Source organism: Ricinus communis, chromosome 9 (assembly GCF_019578655.1).
Source record: "Ricinus communis isolate WT05 ecotype wild-type chromosome 9, ASM1957865v1, whole genome shotgun sequence".
Lineage (NCBI taxonomy): Eukaryota > Viridiplantae > Streptophyta > Magnoliopsida > Malpighiales > Euphorbiaceae > Ricinus > Ricinus communis.
Window position 1 is genome coordinate 8,818,382 of NC_063264.1, and position 21,413 is coordinate 8,839,794.

Sequence of the window (21,413 nt, forward strand, 5' to 3'; positions counted from 1 at the left end):
AATTGTTTAAAGTCCCATAAGATCTTTCCCAAGGTTTCCAACCATTGCACCCCCAACACCATATCGCAACACCCTAACGGAATAACCATCAGATCTACTTGAAATGGAACATGCTGAAACTGCCATCGGAACCCCTCAATCTTGGCCGACACATTCAAAGTACTTCCATTAGCCACATAAACTTTTGACAATCTAGAGTTCATTAATTTGCAACCCAATTTCTCAGTTACTTTTGTATCTATAAAATTATGTGTACTTCACGAATCAATCAAGATAAAGAGTGCTTGTTTACCATGTATTCCTTTGACTATCATGGTTCTGTAATTGGACACACCCGCTACTGCATGAACAAAAATTCACACATCAATCTCTTCATTCTGCACAACCTCCTCCATTGGATCTTCCTCCCCGCTATCATTTAATTCCATCACATAGAATTGGCTCCTTTTGTGCTTTAGGTAATGAGTTGGTGTATAAGGTTCATCACAAAGATAACACAACCCTTTAACCCTTCTATCACTCATCTTAGCAGCACTCAAGAACTTCCTTCCACCAGAGTTTCCCTCAACTGGTTTGGTAGTCTCACTTGTGGATCGTGGTGTGATATTACCTTCCTTCTTCCCACTGTCAACAACCTTGCTAAACCCTCCTCTCTGGGCAAAAGAATTCCCCGACTGGCCAACCATTCTTGGATGAGCCAATTCATAAAGTTTCCCCAAAGTGAAACATTGTCTCATAGTCTGAGGTTGAAACATTTGAATGTGCATCTGAGTGTCATTGCGTAACCCTGCCAAGTATGCACTCACCAGGTAATATTCAGACATCCTTACCCTATTCCTTATCATCTCAAATTTATCGTGATACGCCATAATACCCTCAATTTCCCTTAATTTCATAAGACCTACGATAGGATCATCAACAACTTATCCAAACCGTTCTAAAAGCAAGATTTTGTATCTAAACCAATTAAGAATCATACCTCTGGATTCCTCAGTTTGGACCATTGATTGATGCCATCAAGCTGCTTTCTCTTCAAGATGAATCGAAACTAGATTCACTTTAATCTCCTCTAGAGTCCGATTGATCAAGAAGAATTGTTCACATTTGAATAACCAATCATGCATCAGAGATCCATTGAATCTTGAAAAGTCCAATCTTGATAGCTTGGTTAACCCCGAATAACCATTGTTGCCAGCCATCATCCCTCATTGCCTTGGTCTTACCCCTTCCATATTCTGAGAGCTCGACTGAAAATTCTGAATTTGAGCTTGAAAATTTTGTTGTAAATGTTGTCCCATATCCCCCAGTTGAGGAGGACTCGTCCTTCTTCCATTCGATGTCAAAGCACCATTGGTGAACAATTCGAAAGCTTCAAACATCTCCACCATTCTAGATTTCAAACATCGATCTCCGACAGCTTGGAATTGATTTTCTCTTCCAACTTACCTTCCACGACTGCGATCTTGGAGTTGAACGTCTCATCCATCTCACGCGTTGCCCCCTCCCGCAGTAAAGCTTGTGAACGTGTTTCCGCCATCGAAGTTTCTTTCCGAGGATTGATGGCTCTAATACCAGTTTAATACAGGTATTTGAATTTCTTAGAAGAATTGATTGAGAATTGTTTAACGAATCAAAGGATGAAGAACATATTAGATAATTAATATTGTGGAACAACAAATCTCACCTCAAGGCCAGCTCTGGTTGACTTGAGGGTTTTTCTATTAAAGAACAAATTACAACTTTTCTGAATGAAAATGTTACCGATTCCTACTAACTCTACTTACTTTATGACATGTAAACGACTAACAAATTTCTAACAACTCCACTCATTTTATAACACGTGTCATCTCCAGCTCATTACTCATAATTCCTATAACATTTTATTTTCTTTAGAATGTAGTGAGAAATCAACCCAGATCGGTCTCTCCTCGTTCAAGACCGATTTAAATCTAATTTTGATTTTGATCAGTTTTAATTAATTTTAAATCAGTTTAGTTTTAAATTCGAACCAGCTAATTTTCAAAGTCCTATAGGCATCTGTCTCCAGAAGATTATCAAGACACAATGGTGGGTTTGTTTGTAACCCAAATTACAAGCAAATTAATTAAAGGTACTTTTATTACACCGTTATCGTATAACTTAATTTAAATAGATTTTAATCTTTTTGGAGAATGATGGACATAAAAAATGGAACACTTATCTCTATCCTGTCACCGGTTGAAACCAAGAGGGTTATTAAAATGTCACCAGACTTGCCTAATCCAAATTAATCCATATTTAGATCATAATTTGATACGGTTTTTGGATTTATTTTAAATCCCACTAATGATATCTCAATCCATGAACCCAACACAAACTCAACCCTTAATTGACAATGAAAAAATATTAAAATGAAGCGTATAAAAGAAATACTACAATTGTTCTTTATACTTATACATGGCTGAAATTAAAATGTGCCAAGAAACATATTTCCTTTTATAGGATGTTGGTAATAAAATAAATTAATATTAATATACAAAATTATGCCAGAATTTCACATGGTGGCAATAACATTTTGGCAGTTAGATGAGTATTATAATTACTGTAATTATAAAATGTAATTCGCGGGAAATAATTTTAGAGTTTAGAGGCAATTTTATAAAAAAATTATATATGTCATATAAGGTGGATAAGAGTTGAGTGAGATATTTAATATTTTCCATTCTCGAAATTTAAACTATTGTCGATACCTCAAAAACTCATGGCTTATTAATATCTTTTGTCTTTGTATATTAATATAACTTTAATTTAGATTCAATCTGACCTCATCATAGAGACATTCTAGAATAATTGACAAATTGGTATTTTATAATTTGTATTTCTAAATATAATTTGAACGTAGTACATTTGAGAAAATACGATGCAATGCATCATGACAACACAAGCCAAGTAAGAAATGTAGTAATTGTATCAATTAGATATATAATTGTTTTCAATATCTAATAATTTGACTCACAAATTACATTATATAATCTAAAATTATTAATTGAAATTTAGTTTAATTTAGCCCTACAAAATAATGAGTAAAAAAAAAAAAAAAATCAAAGCTGGTTTGAGTTAAAGGAAGTTTCTGAAACATATAAACTTATAAAGGTATTTATAGATCTTTAAAATCTTACCATTTAATTGAATATAAATCAATAAATTAATAACGAATTGATGGTTAAATTTTATTTTCATTCATATTTGATACAGCAATCACACTATGATTTTATTAAGTAATATTCAACTTTACTCTTTAAAAATGAAAAACTATTGAATCAAAATCATGCATATAATATATATATTTATTAAAGCTTCCATCAAAATATAGATTTGCAATTATAAAACAAGAGTAAGAACAATTGTGGATACCAGAAATTCAATAAGAATAATTTTGAAATAATATCATTTTTTAAGAAATATTGAATTTTAAACTTTATATTTATTCAATAAATTTAATTTTAAAACTGATAATTTACAAGATGATGAAATTTCTAAAATTTATATATCATCATTTATTTTCTTATACATTATTAAATAATAAATTATTTTAAATTCATAAATCTTATAAAATCACTGTATGGGATCCCTCATTCGAACATGATGCAAGTGTACTACTATTAAAATAAAAGCATTTAATGTAAAAAAAACAGTAAAATAAGAAAAAAAGAAGAAAAGAAAGACATTCCAGCATTTGTTCCTTTACTTCTTTCTTCCACGTAACAGGCGAATTCGGGTCCTGTTTTCCTTTCCTTTCCGCGTCTCTCTCTTTCTCTTATACTGCCCAAACGAGTCCATCAAATTCAAAATTACTCGTTTCAATATAATGAAAATATTAAAATAACTAAATTCTTTTGTCAGCTTTTTCTTCGAAACCTTATTCGATAAGAAAATTCTATCGAGAATTTCACACCATTTCACTGGTCAACACCGCCTTTTTCTTCATAAACAGCTAATTGTCTTTTTGAGCTGTTTTTGATTGGATCCGGTCATAATCGGACACCCTTTTGTATATTTTGAAAGTTCCTGCTCACATTTGGGATTTTCTGGTTCTGTTTATATAGGCCAAAATAGGGTTCATCCGGTTCTGATAGATCCTCTTTGAGCTCATTCATATTGATGCTTTTTGGGTTTTGCACTTTATGTCGTTGAATTCGATATTTTGGCTCTTTTGAGGGAAAAGAAATTCTGGGTTTTATTTGATTGTTGGCTTTTGGCTTAAAGTTTCAGTTTTCGACACATTGTATTTGGGTTTTGGATAATTTGTATTTAGATGTCGGTGATCAGGTAGATTTGAGACTTTTCTTTCCAAAAAACTGTATTGGGGTATGAGTCAAACGTCCAAAGTGTGGAGCTTTTTGATAGCGTTGGATTATGAGGGTCGTCTAGGGTTTTGCTTCTGTAAGGGGTTTATCTATTGATGAAATGAGAAGGATAGTTTATGCTGACAATGTTGATTCAACTACAAATGATTCGAATGCAGTCAAATTATTTCATGTTTTTGCTGATTCTGCTTTGTGCATCTCTGGTTGGGGGCTTAGATTATAGAAAGAGGACAGAGCAAGTGTTTTTGAGCCAATTAGTGGATCCAGTGACTGGGGAGGTTGACGAGAGCATGGTAGGATACCATAACATACTGTCTTATTGCTTTAAGCATAATTAAATTGTATTGAGGTTATTTTATTTGAAGTGTTTGAAGTTCCTGTCTACATATGAGACTGGATGCTGGTTTATTTTCTTAGCTATACCTTAGGATGTTGAATTGCTGTTTCATTATGTATTTTTGCTAGACTATTTTTTTGTGCATCAATGGGCAATCTGACTTCTGAGTCTGTTAAGGATTACTGGAGAGTATAGATTACTAATTGCCGGCTGCCATTTCAAGTAATTCTTCATGCTAGATAGTTGTACATTGAATTTCACTTGTTAACTTGGGATGACATGCAAAGATGTGAAGAATTAGTAACTTGTATGACCAGTTATGTCCAGTGCCTTATATGACTTGTATAATGTTTATTTCTTATCTATGCAGCCAATTATTAAATTGGTTATAATATTAAAGTCAGAAGCCTAAAAATGGACATGAATATTAACTCTAGTTAAGCTTCTGCTTTGACTCCTTTCCAGTAAGTTCACTAATGGCTCGCCACTTTTGTGTAGATAAGCACCTACAAATTTCACAACCGTTTTGAATTGAGAGTTTTAGCTTGAAGGGTTAAAGAAAAAAGCTTAAAAATTTCAGGTGTCATTCTGGACATATGGTTTTCTCACTAAGATATATGATCTTACTATGTGGTATTTTTCCTTAGTTACAACTGAAGCTTGCTTAATGTTGCTGCTGGTAAAGAATTCACTGTCTTTTGTCTTTCCTGTTAACTAGTCGTTGTGAAATAATACTTTGCATTTTGTTTTAAGGAGTTTGCTTTTGTAAAACCATGCTTCCAGTATTCAAGAGTTCTGATTCTTAAATTATTGAAAGCTTGTCTTGGCTGTACAGAGTGTCTTTGACTTGCCAATTGACTAGTCATTGTGTAAATAGATGGTATTTTAGTGGTAAAAATCATGTACTTCTAAAATTTATTGCAGATCTAGGAACTCTTTACTACAGCCTGAATTGTCACATGCACATAATAGCGGGCGCATGACGCTTGTAGCATTTGCATGCAGATATACTTAATTGTGAAACCTGCTTCTTTCAACTTCGTCTTCCTACTTATTTTGATTCTGCTCTACATGTCTCTGCATATGTGCATACAAGAATGCTTCCTTATTATTAGTTAATGTAAGGTTTGTCTCAGGGCTCATCTGCAGCTATGTTTAATTTATTGTTATTTGAAGGAACAAGTTGACTTAAGATTCACTGAAATTATTGGATTACAGGGAGAGCTATTATCGATCTGTTGCAGGCTAGAATTGCTTAATTTGAAGGAGGCTGATGAAGATTTCAACTTATGTTTTCCAAAGGAGACATGTGGTATGGCTAGTGAAAGTAATTCAGAGGGTAAGTCACTGGAAAAAGAACATATTTGGAAATTAATTACAGCCCAGCATCCCCAGTTGAAACGAACTCTTCTGAATTGTATGAGAAAGAATAATATTCTCTTCCATGCTTCTCGACAAGGTCGCTCTAACAGTCAGCATATAAGGTATTATAATTCCTTGTTCCCCAGGGCAGCTATTCCTAAAAGGAATTTGCTTCAGAGCATTGCAGAGACACCATCCCTTGCTAGTGGATCACCTTTTCCCAGTCCAGCACCATCTCCTGATCTCGCACCTTCTCCAGAATCTATTCCTTCAAGTCCTCCTGCTCCGTCTCCAGAAGAGCCATTTTTCCCTCGGATAGGTGATAACACACCACCTGCACCAACTCCAACTAGTGAAAATTCTTCTGCAGGTCCAAATTCAGATCCAACTGTTAAGCCAGATAGTGGTGACAGTAAACATAAAGAAATTATCATTGCAGTAGTCGTGACTGCTGTAGTGACTTTTGCCTTTGCAGCATTGTTCTTTCTTTGCTGCACTAAGATTTGTAGGAGAAGCTCTGGAAGGAGACAAAATGATGAAAGACCTCTTCTTAGCCTAAGCTTAACTGACTACTCCACTGGTATATACTCACTTCCTCAGATGTTCTCTAATTCCTTGTTTTTGATGTAGTTGTGATATAGTTTTGGACTTGATCTTTCAGGTTCTTCTTATAAGCCTTTTGGTGTAGTAGCTTCAATTAAGGAAGAGAAGGCTGGTCAACAGTCCTTCAATAACAACTTGAGCCATGATAGGAAGCACTCATCTTTGGATAGCATAAACTCTGATGCTTTGCATGTGTCAGTAGATGAAACTGCATCCCTGGGAGTTGTTGGTGCTTCCAACTTCTCTGCTGAATCAGTTGACAGTACTAGTAATAATACTGGTCTCGTTCCTCCTCCTCCTGGAAGGGTGGATAGCATGCCTCCTTTGAAGCCTCCCCCTGGAAGGGCAGTGCCCCTTCCTCCTGAACCACCTGCTTCTCTTAGACCTCCTCCCAGAAAGGTTGGTCCAGCTCCCCCTCCCACTCCCCCACGTGCACCACCTCCTCCTGCAAAAGCTTCTTCTAGTATGGGTTCTCGTCCTCCTGGACCACCTCCTCCACCACCTATGGCTCCTAATCCCAGACCTGGTCCACCACCACCACCACCTTCAAAGGGTAGTCATGCTCCTCCCCGACCACCGCCACCATTGTCTGTGGGTGCTAAGGTCCCTCGTCCACCTACTGGGTCAAAGCTTCCATCTGGTGGAGATGGTGATGCCAATACTCCTAAAGCCAAGCTGAAGCCTTTTTTCTGGGATAAAGTTATGGCCAATCCTGAGCATTCAATGGTTTGGCACCAGATTAAATCAGGATCATTCCAGTATGTCATTGATTTTCACTACTATTTTTCTTTTTTCTTGTTGTTGGGGGGGTGTGTGGGTTAATCATGAATTTACTGAAAATAAACTGCTGCTGAATCAATTTTACAGGTTCAATGAAGAGATGATAGAAACACTGTTTGGATATGCAGCTGTTGATAGAAACAAAAATGAAGGCAAGAAAGAGTCTTCTTCCCAAGAACCTTCAACTCAGTATATTCAAATACTTGACACCAAAAAGGCACAAAATTTATCGATTCTCCTGCGGGCATTGAATGTTACGATAGAAGAAGTTTGTGATGCACTCCGTGAAGGTGATTAGTTCCTCTCTCTCTTTTTTCTCCTCTGATGGATAATATAATTCTAGGGTTGGAACAGTAGAGATACAACATAAGTCTATTAAAGGGTAGTGATTATAAACAATTGACTATTCAGATCTTCGTCTTAGTAGCAATTGTTGGTTTTTCTCATTTTCTAATGTATCTGGGAACAAATTTTATCTGTGGTATTTATGTTTCTCAGCTGATAGCCATTTCCTGACAGATGTGGGTGTACTTGTATTAGTTATGGTGTCGTTAATGCTCATTTAAATAGTTGTGGAAGTCTTATACTTAGTGTCAACATAGTGTAACCTCTTAATTGAAAATTTAGGAAATGAGCTACCTGTAGAGCTCCTGCAGACTCTGTTGAAGATGGCACCTACAGCAGATGAAGAACTGAAGCTTAGGGTATTCAGTGGTGAACTGTCTCAACTTGGGCCGGCTGAAAGGTTCCTTAAGGCATTGGTTGAGATTCCATTTGCTTATAAACGACTTGAAGCACTACTTTTCATGTGTACTCTACAGGAAGAGGTTACCACTACTAAGGAGTCCTTTGAAACCTTAGAGGTAGGTTACAAAAGGTTCTGTAGCATCACCCATCTAGTTTTATATCTCATGTTTGCTGCTCCTTTTCTATCAATGTTGAATACTAATTACTTACAACTTTAGAAGGGATAAGAAGCTGCTTTTTTACTGTAAGCTGTAAATATCCATGCTTACAATCCCATTATGAACAATAGTTTGGATGTTTGTGTATTATGATTTATAATTATTAATTCAAGGCTCTAGATTTTCAGCATTTGTGATTTAGAAAAGGCATTTAACTTTTGCGGTGATGAATATATATTTTTTAGATACTGCATTAGCAAATTCTTGAAAGTTGGAAGTACATGAAACCAAAATACAGTATTTTAAGAAATATAAAATGATCCTTTTAGTATATTATCTTTTATTTGTCTCGTCTCCCCTGTTAGATGTCTTGTTAAGTGCATACTCATGTTCTGATTTTTAGAGAGAAAGAAACTGACCATTTATCATATGAATGAATGATCAATAAAGATGGAAAGTAGGCTATCATAATTGGAGAAGCCACTAATTTAGTCCACTGACACAGTGACAATGGTTCTGGATTGGTGGTAGTGCACATATCTGTTTGTGCTTATTGTCTCATACATGTTTGCGCTTTGCATAAATATATAATATTATATATCTGCAAACCTATGCTGAAGCATGAAGCTTTGCATGGTTCTTTGGAATTTTGTGCTCGCTAATTTCAAGAGCAAATGACAATGGTTTCTCCTTTTCATGAGGCAGGTTGCTTGCAAGGAACTCAGAAGTAGCCGATTATTCCTCAAGCTTCTAGAAGCTGTTCTTAAAACTGGCAATCGCATGAATGATGGAACATTTAGAGGTGGTGCACAGGCATTCAAGCTTGACACACTTCTGAAATTAGCTGATGTGAAGGGAGCAGATGGTAAGACCACATTGTTGCACTTTGTTGTTCAGGAAATCATCCGTTCCGAAGGTGTGAGAGCTGCTCGTGCAGCAAAGGAGAGCCGGACATTCTCCAATGTCAGTGTCACAACTGAAGATCTTCTCGAGGATATTTCCCCTGATACAGAGGAGGATTATCGCAGCCTTGGCCTTCAGGTGGTTTCTCGTTTGAGCAGTGAGCTAGAAAATGTCAAGAAAGCAGCAAATGTCGATGCTGATAGCTTAATAGGAACTGTTGCCAAACTTGGCCATTCGCTATTAAAAACCAAAGATTTCCTGAACAAGGACATGAAGAGTTTAGAGGGAGGTAGCGAATTCCATGAAACGTTAAAAAGTTTTGTTCAGAATGCTGAGGTTGATGTCATGTTATTGCTGGAGGAAGAGAAGAGAATTATGGCTCTGATGAAGAGCACTGGTGATTATTTCCATGGGAAAGCAGGGAAGGATGAAGGCTTACGTCTGTTTGTCATAGTGCGGGACTTTTTGATAATTCTAGATAAAGTGTGCAAACAGGTGGGAGAGGCCCAGAAGAAGTCAGCAAAATCACTGAAAAAAGAGTCATCCACTGCGTCATCTCATTCCTCTCCTCGTCAACATCTTTCTCCAGATTTTCGTTCACGTCTATTCCCAGCAATTGCAGAGAGAAGGGAGAATTCTAGTTCAGATGATGAGAGTTAATAATGTTCATTTGGAATAGGTAATGCTATTTATCAGTCATTGCCTAGTTATATAACTCTCTGCGTGGTTTATTATTTTTTCGGAGGTTGGGGGTCGGTTTTCCTTTTATGTACAGTATAATTTTGTATGAAATGCACAATGGGCAGTGAAATCTCTTTGCTACTTTGCAATAATGTTGAGTTCTAAGAACATCGTTGTCCCTTTTTTGAATTTATCCAGGTCACTGTTGTGATGAAAGTTCAAGAAAGAAGATTTAAAGGCACAATGGATTCTTCCATAGGTGCCTTCTGCGTGCATCTTCAGGAAAGAAGGGATCAAAGCAAAGCAAGCCAAGTTAAATAGTGCTCTTACTTCTCTTCAAGGCTTAAATTTCAGCAACCCTAGTGGAAGTAACAGTATGATATCATTGTGACCAAATTCTTGAACTGAGGGCAGAAGGATTCTCATTCAGCTAACTTGTGCATTGGTAGTTAGATAGATAACCATTTTTCTTACCTCAAATTCATTGATTATTTTTGTTTTCTTTTTTTAAGGATTTTGTCAAGGGAAGAATTAGCAAGGTGGCTTTAAATTAGGAGTTGGTGTATTGTATGAAATTTTGGAGGAAAAGGTTGTATTTTTGCCAAAGTGCTTGACATGCGTAGTTTGTTATATAGAGTCTTACAGAAGCATTATATTTGTGGCACCTGAAAACCCACAAGAGACCAAATGATCTTCCGAGAATACTTGTTGTATGCTATTTGCAGCATCTATAGTATACCACTTTTGTTTTGGACTAACTTAATATTGACTTTTAATTATCCCACCGACTAATTTTAATATGCCATTTTTAATTTGCAGAAAGATTAAGCAATTCTACTTTATTTATTTATTAATATGGTTATTTTGAATTATATTTTTATTAAAATATGCTTTATAGGCTTTTTAATGCAGGGAATGATAATCCAAATATTAGTGATTTTATTAATTTATTTATAATTTAAAAATTAAAGAAATTGTATAATAATCGGTATTTTTAAAGTTAAAAAAGTAAAAAATTATAAATATTTATATTTATGTTAATTAGTAAAGAGTATTTTAGATATTTAATCATTAAATTAACTATTAAAAAGAAAAGTAGTCTTTTTTTAAACGAATCCCAAATGGCAAGTGATCTATTAGAAAAAATATTTTATTAATAATTTGAGTTGTTCTTAATTTAGAGGAGCTAAACTCGTTATTAACTTAATTAAAATACAAATTATAGAGCGTTTTATTTTCCATCATTAAGGTTAGTAAAAGCATCTTTAATATTTTTCTTTTAAGTTTTTTTGAGGTCTAAAATTTTTTTTCAGAAAAAAGTAAGTAAACTATTATTTTTTTAAAAGCAAATTTAATCAAAATAATTTAGAAAAAATTAAAAGAACTAATTTTTCTAAATAAAAAATTTAAATGTATTTTTTTTTAATATTAAACAGCAATTTTATATTGTAAATATGAAGCTGAGATGACAAACTCCGCTATCTTTTCCTCTTTCTTAATTGTCCCAAATAGCAATTTCTCTAAACTTTAAAACATTCATTAAAAAAGGGTAGCTTTCAAATAATAAATTCAAAGCCTCAAATGATCACAATTAAGCTTTTTGGTCCAATTAGCATTAGTTTGTTCGGGTTTGCTAGAGTACCGTTACTCTAGTATTATAAGTATATTTTTAAATTTTTAAGTAATTAATTAATATTATTTTAAATAATTATTTAATTATATACATCCTTTTATTAATAGATGGTGAATAAACTAATATATAATTTTTTTATTATTTATACAAAATAAAATTATATGGATGAATTTTATAATTATAAAGTACTATTAATTAAATTTTAAAAATAAATATAAATAATAAATTTAGTGGATCAATAATTAAGTACTATATATATAAATATGGTATTTAATTATTTTATTAATTTACCACTGAATCTGATAGCTACTTCAACTAATTAAGCTAAGCTAGTTTTCTTTAATTAGTTAACTAAATACAAATAAATCTTTAGCTTATTTTTGAAAATTTGGAATGGATGCGACCAATCTCCAAAAGGAAAATTTTAGCTTATAGGAAAAGAAAAATAAGTTTTAATATTTTAATATTTTTGAATTATGTCAAATTACACTAATTGGTTTCTTTGTTTCCAATAATTATATTTAAAAAAAAAAAATTGGGTTCTCCTACAAATGAAGCAGTTGTAGATAAAAGTAATTATTGAGGACTGAATATGTCTTTGTTTATCCTCTTGATCATCTCGTATTAAATTTTTAATTCCTTATCGGCTACTTAAAAGAAATTAAAATCAGAGAAAGAAATTGTTATAATTGAATATTTTATCAATCTACAAACATCATCTTAATCTCGAGACCTTCAAATGATGGTTTCTAATAAAAATAATAAATAGGTAAGTACAAAGATTATGCTTTTGCTTTCATTGGATAAGAATTAATCAAAGATTGTGAAGAAGTAGGATTATCAATAATTTGGTCTTCATTAGAAATATTAAAATCTAAATTTAATTTACTGCAATATCTCAATATATATGTATGTTTCTGTTTATATAATATATGGTATAATAAATAGACATGTAAATACATGTTGCTTATATACAATTAAGCAATGAAAATTATATTAGATGAATAAATTAGTTTAAATGAAAAATTTTGTGACTATGAATAATTCAATTAGTAATATTAAAGGTATTACTTACATTCAAAAATCATGCAAATTTAGTTTAAGAAAGAAAAAAAGAAGAGAAAACTACTTAGATGTTTTAATTTGAAGGGCCAAAAATATGCATTGGTATAAATTTTGCCTATTAAATCCTAATACAAAGGGCATCCTCCAACGCCACTCAATTGGGCCAAAGATATTGAGCCATTTTAATAGGGTTTCTACACAAATATTTAAAAAATTAAACCAACTAATATTTATACATAAAATTCTAAAAATTCACAAATTTACACTTAAAATCAACATACTGATTATTATACTTTTCACAAAAATTTTATACTTTCTGAATTTTCTATTTTTCTATTTTATTTTCATCTCTATCTCATTCTTTACTTCTTCTATACTCAATAGATATGATAATTTCTCTGATTTTTCATTTTTCCTTCTTCTTGTCTTCTCGATAGCACTTGTAGCAGTGCTGGTGGTGGTGGTGGATGTGAAGTCGTTCTAATGGTGGCAATAGCGGAAGCTGCCACCATAATGGGCAATGTCTAAGATTTTTTGGAAAGATAAAGATGTCTAAAGACAGAAATTCCTAGAGATGGTGGAGGCAGAAGAGTGGTGATTGTTAAGAATCAAAGAGCTGATGATGTCATTCCGGTAAGTTCAAAATTAATATGTTGTATCAAAAGATTGGATATCATTACTAACTTTTTATTTTCTAGAGAGAAAGAAAAGTAATTGTCTTTTACTAAGCGAAGAACCGCTCTGCCTTTTCTTCGCGAAGAAAATGTGCAGGTAGCCTAGGAGAAGAGAAGCAAGCTAACTTCGCCTACCTCTCATCTATATCTATAGGCGGCAATGGTAAGAGCTGGTAAGCATGGTAACAGTATCGGCGGCCGGGAGCCGGCGCTCCGCGTTCTATCTAGGTTCCGCTCTTACGTACGCCCCACTTCACATAGAAGAGGGGAAAGCCCTTCAATAGAAGAACCCGTGTGAGTGGGAGGGGATTGAATCATTCATTCATCGGAAACGTCTTCTTCTGTGATCCATTTCATGTCAACTCTAATTAGTTATCAAAAAGCCTCGACACTAAGCCAATATAGATTATAGTGTCTATAGGATTGAACCATTTTTTTAATTATCAAAAGAGTTTTTAAAGTTGAATTTATCTAGCAATTTGAGTAGTAGATATGAAATCATGATAAGATTAGAATTGAATTAGATCAATCACTAATCAATTATTTTAGGATTAGGAATGTATTAAATTAAATTAATTACATATAAAATTATAATAAAATTGGTAATTACTAATTAATTCTAAAAGCATTTTAGTTAGTTTAGAATTTTTCATTCTCATCATGCTTATATATATATATATATTATGTTATATTATATTACAGATATATCTTTTTATTTGATTTTTTTTATTAGTTAAAGATGTTTATTTCATCAAGGTATTTATATGTATGAAATTTGACTAGAATAAATTAATTATACATAATAAAAATTGAAAAAAACCTAAATTTTTCTGAACAATAAAAGAGTTTAAATTGATAATTTGTTGAGAGAATTTTACTTATTTGGTAATTAGAAAACTACATTTACATATCCTTTTAATTACTTCTAATAATTAATAAATTGATTTCACATGTTTTAAGAATAATAACAACTCATAAGGAAAATCAACATGTAAAGCATGTTTGAAAAAAAAACTAATATAATATAAAATAATTATGAATAGAGGTGAAGAGTAGCATAATGTTGAACTACTAGTTTACTCGATCACTGCATAAAATATTATTATTATTTAATTATAAATTTCTTTCAATATAAAAAATCAAAATTATATTTCTTTACTTAAAAACATTACATGAATAAAATTCAATATAATAAATTAAATACATATATAATAAATGATATAATTAATAATATCATTGTCTAATAAGTTTTTAAATCTATTAGGTCAGTAGAAAAGAGAAGATATATGCATAAATACACTTATCCTTCGTGACCAGAGCCTAAGTAGTAATAAAGAAATCGCAGCTTGATCTTGATGTCAAAATTGAAAGTTATTGCAAAATTAAATCATCGTCAAGTAGATATAATAATAAAAATATAACTAATACACTAGAATAAAAATTTCTATTTAATTAAAAAATTAATTTATTATTAGTCAATCTATTAATTATGATTATGTAAATTATTATTATAAATATAATAAATATAAAAGTTATACATTACCACTATGCATATTTACTAAAATTATTTTCAGAATTTTTTTAAAAACTTAGCTTTTATAGATATAAATAAAGAAGTAGAATGCAATTTGCTAATTCTCTTCCAAAAAAAGCTTGCTGCTTCATTAAAATGCCAAAGTAATAGTGTAATTTACTAGGATATCTCATATTTATATAATATATGATATAAATAAAGATATAAACACAAGTTAGTGGGTCAATCAGTTATTTCGAAAGACTATATAGCTTAAAATTCATGCCTTATATAGAACTGAGCAATTACTATTATATAGATGCATCCTTGATGAATTATTTCAAATACAAATCTTATGATTTTTACTAATTTACATGGATGTTATATGATAAATTAGTTTACAATGTAATTTTTGTGATTTTAAGTAATTCAATTAATGATTTCTAAAAGTTTTACATTAAAAAATCATGCAAATTTAGTTATTATTAGAAAAAAAAAAAAAAAAAAAAAACCCTAGAGAAGTGGGGAGGTATCTTTCAGTAATAAGGTGACTGAGAACCAGAAAATTGTATTACAAGAGGCTCTTGGAGTTTGGCAATCTGTATTGGTGGAGCAAAGAGGGATATAGTTTCTTATTGGCTATAGGGTGACAAAGATCTTGGAACTCGTTAAGAAGATGATCTTGGTTTTTTCTTGCAGGGTTTTCACCTGGCAAACTCTTCCCCTGGTCCACGTGATGAGCTGCCTACCAAATGGCCGTGCCCTCCATTAATCCACTGTCAAGATTAACTCGAACGTTGCAACTGATGACTACGAGGACAGAAGGATTAGTGGGAATTGGTGCAGTTGCTCGAGATTTTGATGCTACTGTTCTCTTCTCAATTCAAAAGCGTGTCGTTATGAAGTGGCAGCCTGATGTTGCAGAGGCAAGGCAATTACAATGGCAGAGAGAGGCCATTAATGTTATTCAAGAGCTTAATTTCCAGCAGCTGATCCTAGAGAGTGATTCACTAGATCTGATGAATGCCCTTTCAGTTGAGATCCCCATTCTATCAGCTTGTTGAGGACATTGCTGATAGTTGCTGCAGATTCGTTTCTTTTCTTTTTTTTTTTTTCTTTTCTTTCATGTGTAGCTCATTTTCTTGCTAAACGAGCTCTCTGTTCTGTTTCTTCATGTATTTGCATGCATGGGTGATGCAGTTCCGTTGGTCTTGCCCGACATTTCTTCTTAATAATAGTTTCCCATTGTCACTTAAAAAAAGAAAAAAGAAAAAAGAAAGAAATGAGCTTTTCTACCAGATGCAGATCTCCATTAAATTTACTGAAGCAATACTAAAACAGTAGATTTAGGGTCTCTGCAATATGACTAGACTTGGATATTGAATTTGTTAAGCGGATGCCTATTTTGTTATTCAAGATATATCTATATAAACGGATTTTTAACTAGCATAATATTTATTATAAGGATAACAATTCATAATATATAACTATATATATATATATATATGCAAATTATTCCACTTTTTATTCACAATAACATAACGTTATACTTTACAAGATTTTGGAATATATGTGAAATTGAAAAAAAAACATAAACTGAAATTATGGCATGTTATACTTGAAAGACATTTTGTTGTGTTGTACTTTTTCTTTTCTAAATTAAAGACAAAAGGTATATAAAAAAAAAACTCTTGGACTAACTGGGGTTAAATAATTATAAGTCCCCATCCTCTATTTTGGCACAATTAAATTAAATTGGGGCAAGCAAATCTGAATTATTAATGGTGTTAACTTGTCTGTTGTATTAGGGTTCATTTAAAATATAAACTATGACATTGCCTCTTTTATTTTCCCTTTGTCTTTTAAAAAAATTTAAAATAAAAACACTAAATTAAACTAATTAAAACAAATACAGATTTAGTAATTACTAAGTTAATTAAAACAAATAAAAACCTAAGGAATAACCTTCTCTTCAAAAAAAGAAAAAAGCTTTTCCTTTCAAGAAATACCCAGCACACCGCCAGTCAACCTGACCACCAGCACCCCCATTCACTATCACCACTGCTTCTCCATCATCATCTTTGGTGTTGCTTTGCAGAGTCTTCTACTATGAATAAGAAGATTGGAATAGTAGAAGACCATGTTCACAAAGAAAATGGAGCAGCTTGGAATGAGGAAAACCCTGGTGAAAGTGACTCTCAAGCATGTGAAAGCAAAGATAGCACCAATTTAAACCAGCCATTTGCTGAAGAGGCAGTAACTATAGATCATAGAACCAACCCAAAAAGAAAAAAGAAAAGAAGAGTGAAATGGATATGATACTACAGCATGATAGGTCATGTTTAAATGATCTTAGCTATTAGATTTACAATTAATGGTGAAGATTTGTTATCTAAAAAATAAATACCTATTTTTTTATTTAAGTTTTTAATAAATTTCAACCCTTCAGTTTAAAATAAAAAGTGAGAATTACAAATATAATATTTGAACATGAAAAAATCTTAATCTACAATACTTTTGATAATAAGAGATAGGATTATAGGAAATTTATTAGATGATCATGCTTTCTCGTAAATGATTTGCCAATTTCTTTGCGAAGAAACCAACAGCTAAGGAATTTGCAAGTGAAAGAAATCTTCAAAAATTGGATCCTGAGAGCCGTTCCAAAATAATGACTTAGAATTGGAAGAGCACCACTGTAATATCTGAAATTTTTTTTAATAAAGATAATATTAATAATAATTAATAAATAAATTTTCATTTAAATTAGTTTAATTTTATTTTTATTTGGTTTAATTGGAATGAATTAAGTGAGATTTTAATGTTAGACAATTAAAATAGTTATTTTTCTATACCCAATTAGTTGGATATTTAAGAAATTAATTAAGTAAATTATTTGAGAAATAAATTATATTTTGGTTATTCAAATTTTCTCCAAATGTATATATAATATATATATAGATAAAATTATATATTGAAAAATTATGAAAGAATTTATAAAGGATGTTTTTATAAAAGAATATTTGGAGAAATTGGTATTTTAATTAGCTAGTGGTATTAAATTTTAAGTTGGAAAATAGTTAGCAAATTGATTTATTAAATTAATTGTGTGTTAGGACTAAATTGAAAATTTATTTTGGGATGAGGATTAAAAATATAATTTTATTATTTATGAGGGCTTAATGAAAATTTGTATGTATGGTATTTTTATAAATAAATATATCGACAAGGTATATATGTAATTGTATATTTTCAATAATTCTAATTTTGACCCAAATTAAATAATTAGGGTCTTAATTGAAAGGCTAAAGAAAAGTTTAGGGGTTAATTAAAAATCTTTCTGGGCGAAATTGTAGTAATTAAAAACGTTGAGGGACCAAAAGGTAATAAAGAAAAATGCAAGAACCTAATGTCGATATTGGAAGGAAAGAAAGAAGAAAAGAAAGAGAAGGAAATCGGGAGAAGGAGGCAGAAGAAGAAGAGAGGCGTCGTCAGGTGGCCGAGGCCGTGTGGCGTCAGGCGCCGAGGAATCGTGGCGGCCACGGGCGCCATTTCGGTCGTTTCCGGCGGCCTTGTCGGCTGATCTCGGTGGCGATCGGCTCCCCTCCGCGAGAGCTTCCTTTTGGCAACAGTAACGATGCCAATGGTGGCCGGAGACGGAAGATCCGGTGGAGAGAGAATGTGGGGAGCAGCCGGTGTTTTCGGCTTTTTCGGCGGGGTTGGATGATCATAGGACATATCCGGACTCCCCTCAGCTCAAGCTTCTCAATGGCACCGATTTCGTGGCGATCGGACTTCGTTTGTAAACCGACAGCCGAGATCGTCTGCAAATCTCTTCGGATGATCAGGGGTCGGATCAGAAATTCGGAAGCAGGGATCGTCATCAGCGCGTCGTTTCGAGTCCGATGGTGAGTTCGGATCATCAATCGGACTCCGGCGACTGGAAGCGAGTCGATCGAGCAATCAAGCGTCTCGGTAATTATCTCTGACCCGTTGATTTTGGAATTCTTTGATTTAATTATGTGTCTATTGAATTGTGTTGTGTATTAGAAATTATTTGTGTTAAAATAATTGTTTGTCGGACTGTTTGCCTTAGTCGTGAATTGTGCTATGTGGGGGAGTCAGGAAAAATAGTAAAGTCTTGGGGACCCGACTCCCGTTGTATTAAATTGTTGAATATTTGAAGTGTTTTTCTGGCAGGTCCTGGACCCGTTTTACTAGGGGTAAACGTCCATGTTTTACCGTTCTGCCGGATTTTCGGTAGAATTTTTCCGAGTCGAAATTCTTAGACAGTCAGTCCTAGGAGTCTAGACCTAGGATTAAATTGTCAATTGTTTCAATGTTATTAATTAATTGTTTTCCGTGATTAGATAATTTGTCAGTTCGGCTCGCTCCACCCGAGGCACCGGAGCAGAGCTAGGAGGTCGCCAAAGCTGTGAGTTAAAGTCATATATTTGTTATGCACGTGTCATGCACAATTTTAAATAGTTATCGAGATTAATTGATTGTAAGTCTAAATTATTCATTTAATTATTATTCATATATATATTATGCTTTTTGACTACCATTCTTATATATCATGTTCGTCATCGTTGAATTTATCGATTTTGTATTAGACTCGGGACGGGACGGCAGTAGAATATAGTATTTTGATGAGTGCACCGGTATAAATCTATGAGTGATGGAAAATGGGTAAAATGGTAAATTTAAAAGGAAAGTTCAGGACTTGCCCTGGTCGAGCATCGCTCTCTAGGCTTAGTAGAGTGTGGTTGCCGGAGTAAAGGTTCCTGGTCGAGCATTGCTCTCTGGGCGCCGACTTATTTGGAAACCTAAGTGACCAGACTGGAGGTAAGGTCCCTGGTCGAGCTTCGCTCTCTGGGCGCCAGTCTTATTAGAATAAGAGAGCCGAAAGGCTAAGGCTGATAGTAAATATTAAGTGACCGGACTTGAGTTAAAAACCCTGGTCGAGCTTCGCTCTCTGGGCGCTAGTCCTATTGGAATGAGATTAGTCGGGATGTTAGAGTTGAGGCTAGTCGAGATGTCAGTATTGAGGTTGATCGAGATATTAGTGTTGGAATTAGGATTCTACTGAAGTACTCTGTCTCGTTGTGTGTGAAAATTATTTTATTTTAAGCATGACATGACTCGTTTAATTTTTACATGACTCAGTATTTATTTCAAATTAAATAAATGTATTATTGAAGTGTTTGCAATTGCTTTTAAATATATGATTTTAACTCACTCTTAAGACTGACGGTCTCATTTTCACTGTTTTTCATATCTGTGACTGTTGGTTTTTCCACGACTCTTATCTAGTAACCCGACTCCTTCCTAATTGGGTGATGTAATTTGATTTGGTATATGTTAATTTGTAAAATCTTAGATTCTCTGCAGTTGAAATATTAGATGTATCAGTTATAATGCCTTATAGTTTCGGATCTAGCCTAATTCTTCTAGCAAACTGAATTAATTGTGTAAATTTAATGATTACGAAATTGTGGGATCAATAATATTAAATAAGATGAGATTTATTTAAGTCAGCGAGTGTCAGACTTACTACAAGATTCGATAATCTTACACCAATCCATTTTCTAGTGGCACCGAGGGCCAGATGGTTCAACGAGAAATGCTAAAATTCATGATCGCACTTCCTAGTGGCACCGAGGGCCAGATGGTTCAACGAGAAATGCTAAAATTCATGATCGCACTTCCATTCATTGCTTGTGTTTCAACACTACAACGCTGCCATCTCCTTGTCTTTTCATATTGAAAAATTGAAATTTTATTTTTAATTAGAAAGATATTAAATTTTATAACGGATTTGTGAATTATACATTGAAAAATTTATTAATTTGGTGAATTATTTGATTAATTTCATTAATTTGATGGAATCCAGATCTGGAACATCTTTTATAATTTTAAAGAGAGAAAAAAAGGAGAGCAAGTATAAGAATTTAAGTACAGAAAGAAAATGAATATGTGCCAACACAAGCCTTTAACTAAGGGCAGTAGCTCACTTTTCTATTTCTTTTTCATTTAAACGGATAAGATCATTCGCACTCGTAGCCACAAGAGGCGCTACCAAGTCATCATTTTATGTTACATCTACTTAGACCTCAACATCTCAAAAGTTTTTAACTTTTTTAATCAAAGAATGAAATCATAGTTTGATTACTCAGTAGAGGCAGACACATCCTCAATCAGTAGAGCTGGGAGAGTATTGACACAAAAAACCAGAGATGAACATTTCAAAGTCGACACTATCTTCTCTGCATTCTCTACCTACCCTTTGAAAGTTTTCAAAAATACATTCCACCATCCAAGAGTTTGTAGAATAAAGTCACATTACCCTCTTTGTTGCACATGAAGAATTTTTAGACAGAATTTGTAGAAAAAAACGAATTCCAACAATGTCATTTTACACCATATTGGTCCAACATAACCAAAGACCCAGAACGACAAGAACCTGCCCCAAAACAATCATTTGATTTTTGAACTACCCATCAACTCACATACATGAAACAAACTTCAAATGCGCAATTAATAACAGTATCTATAAGTCCCAAACACATTTAACTCCAAACAACAGATAAACACTAAAAGGGCAATCA

General features: G+C 33.0%; 1 protein-coding gene across 3 annotated transcripts; it reads left to right on the forward strand.

Moving 5' to 3' along the window:
• The first annotated feature begins 3,721 nt into the window (after positions 1–3,721).
• On the forward strand, positions 3,722–10,675 carry LOC8280700 (formin-like protein 5). Of its 3 annotated transcripts, none has more exons than XM_015721595.3 (8): positions 3,722–4,639; positions 5,902–6,415; positions 6,521–6,625; positions 6,707–7,406; positions 7,516–7,718; positions 8,056–8,291; positions 9,039–9,915; positions 10,116–10,675. In XM_015721595.3, exons 1-7 carry the CDS (start codon positions 4,463–4,465, stop codon positions 9,894–9,896), a joined length of 2,793 nt encoding a protein of 930 aa, XP_015577081.2. In that variant the 5' UTR covers positions 3,722–4,462; the 3' UTR covers positions 9,897–9,915; positions 10,116–10,675. The 3 variants fall into 3 exon arrangements, with proteins under 3 accessions (XP_015577081.2, XP_002522822.2, XP_048234957.1); XM_048379000.1 differs by adding an exon at positions 5,182–5,263 and having other exon boundaries at positions 4,509–4,639; positions 5,902–6,625; XM_002522776.4 differs by having other exon boundaries at positions 5,902–6,625.
• The last annotated feature ends 10,738 nt before the right edge of the window (positions 10,676–21,413 follow it).

Bases quoted from the DNA above. Each gene is read 5' to 3' on its own strand.
- LOC8280700 (XM_002522776.4), top strand. From the start codon at position 4,463: ATGCTGACAATGTTGATTCAACTACAAATGATTCGAATGCAGTCAAAT. The intron at 4,640-5,901 runs GTAGGATACCAT...ATTGGATTACAG, and splicing joins GGGAGGTTGACGAGAGCATG to GGAGAGCTATTATCGATCTG. The intron at 7,719-8,055 runs GTGATTAGTTCC...TTGAAAATTTAG, and splicing joins TTGTGATGCACTCCGTGAAG to GAAATGAGCTACCTGTAGAG.